This window comes from Ylistrum balloti, unplaced genomic scaffold (genome assembly GCF_031769215.1).
Source record: "Ylistrum balloti isolate Yb309-2 unplaced genomic scaffold, AGI_CSIRO_Ybal_v1 Utg370246, whole genome shotgun sequence".
NCBI lineage: Eukaryota > Metazoa > Mollusca > Bivalvia > Pectinida > Pectinidae > Ylistrum > Ylistrum balloti.
This window is the reverse complement of record NW_026782198.1, coordinates 1445034-1447270: the sequence shown is the minus strand read 5'-3', so window position 1 is coordinate 1447270 and position 2237 is coordinate 1445034. Positions and strand designations below refer to the sequence as shown.

Sequence of the window (2237 nt, the reverse complement as noted above, 5' to 3'; positions counted from 1 at the left end):
ACGTCTCATTTGTAGGATAATATAAAAAAAATATTGAAAAAAACACCCATGAGAATATTACCTTTCAACACAAATTTAACATAGTAGATACTACACAGACAAATAATGAAATAAACTGCTTCATATTGCTGTTTCCTGCGTCTAGGACTTGACGTTAAGGACCTAACATTAAATATGCTTATTGAATACCAACTAATCATGTCGACCGTGGGCGATAAGTATAACATATAGACAATATCACATCATCACGTCAACCATGTAAAAAACTATTAAGACACATCATGTTTGTAAGGAGTGTTTTAAAGTCGGATTTTCCCCTCGATCTCCTTCTTCTTTTCTCTGGTTTTGCGCTGAATTATGTAGAGTTTGAAATGCTCTTAAGAAATACAAATTAAATTCTTGAACTGCAAAATCCAAGATGGCCACCGGTCAGCCGTTTTCCAGATCAGTCTCGATCAGGCAAAACAAGGACACAAGGATAACAACCATACAAAAATAGAGAAAATTTCATGTTGTACATCTTAAGAAACAGAGATACCAAACTTTTATAGTCAAATCGAGGATAGTTACGTACGTGGCGGCCATTTAGTATTCGTATTGTATTTGCTTCGTATCTTTCAGGTATATGGTATTGCTTTATGATGACAACAGCTGTGGTACATTCCCGTGTTATTCGTTCTGAACGATCAACATCGAGCATACCTTATGGTCTCAACTCTCCATGTGGACCTAGCATTAGTGGAGCTCCCCTCCCCTCCATTCGAATCAATCAATTAAAGAGAGATGACATCATACCTCATGTTGAGGGAGCGCAAAGGATTACGGATCAGCTCCGTGAACATTATGTAAGATGTTAGAATTATTTTCATCTATATATTTTTTTTTCTGTTTAGATTTTTATCTATGGTATCAGTACTCATATTATTAGCACTTTATTCGTTTTATTTCTTAATGTGTAGTAACTCATCAGGATATTCTGTCAATAATTTAAGCACACGTGTTTGATTTACGAAAACATCCCACCAACTAATATCTAACTTTGTTCGGACTTCTTTATCAAAATAAGAATGGTTCTTCAAGATGGCAAGAAGTTGTGTGTAGGTCTCTAAAACCTTTTCGACTTACAGGATGGGATTCCACCGCCCGATGTATATTCTGAGGAAGTTGTAGGACTGCCTGGACCACAAGATATATCTACCTACAGAAATGTAAGTGTTGTATCACCGAAAGAAAAATAAGGAATAAAGTATGGCATCTTGACTTTATTTGTCCGTTACCAATATTTTGTTATGATATATCACGCAATTATGCAACAATCATTCTACTTCAATGTTTTTATATTTTCAATTGAATAACTATAAGCATATTTCACCGTTTATATATTATTTTGATAAATGAATATGCAAATTTACACAACATGTCATCAGCATCACAATACGACTGTTACAGTTGCAGTATATATGAATTAAATATCTGACCATGTGTGTTACAGGTAACTGTTGATTACACCGTCGTTTCTCACCTTCTAGTCTTCGTTGACATAGTGTGTAATGACGACGGACCTGTCCTCTGGCAGAGACTCCGCTCCAGAATACTCCATATTCTCTGTGGTATGTACAGGACAATGGTTAATGTAAAGCATATCTCAGAGGATATCACACTTCCGTGCGTCGTGGAGGCATCTTGTGGTAGTCCACGCTCGAGCTTTGCACGTAACAGGAGGAACTTTGTCATATTTAGTGCCGTACGTGACGTGTTAATTCGTTTGCATGAGACATACAGTGCCTTACCAGGACAATAGTTTCAGAGGAGACGCATCAAACAACTGCATTAACCTTCCAACATATACTTTGTTAGCTTTAGACATCGGACATGCGGTTTTTACCAGTTCAATACGTCGAAAGGAAACTTCATTTCTGGACATTTGTGACAACTGATTACCAGTGACTCTAGCTGGTATATATAATCGAAATAAGGAAAATGATTTGTCACGTGTACTCAATCTTCCGTTGCAGTTATCCGCCGCGTGCAGGCATAAGTGTTGTTACTAGTCATGTTAGATAAGGAAAGCAATCGTCGTTTATTGGCATTCATAGGTTTACATGTTTATTTTAATTATATTTACATATATACAAGCGAATTTACATTTAACGTTGACGTCTGAATGCTATGGGTTATATTGATCAAAAATTTATTTTTGTAGCATAATAAAGCATTTTACACTTTTCAGTGAGTCA

The 2237-nt window shown here is 36.1% G+C and overlaps 1 protein-coding gene across 1 annotated transcript; it reads left to right on the top strand.

Moving 5' to 3' along the window:
* The first annotated feature begins 418 nt into the window (after positions 1-418).
* Positions 419-1801, top strand: LOC132552406 (uncharacterized). The gene is made up of 4 exons (XM_060216574.1): positions 419-428; positions 622-845; positions 1128-1208; positions 1493-1801. The coding sequence occupies exons 1-4, from the start codon at positions 419-421 to the stop codon at positions 1799-1801; spliced, it is 624 nt and encodes a 207-aa protein (XP_060072557.1).
* Positions 1802-2237: the final 436 nt, after the last annotated feature.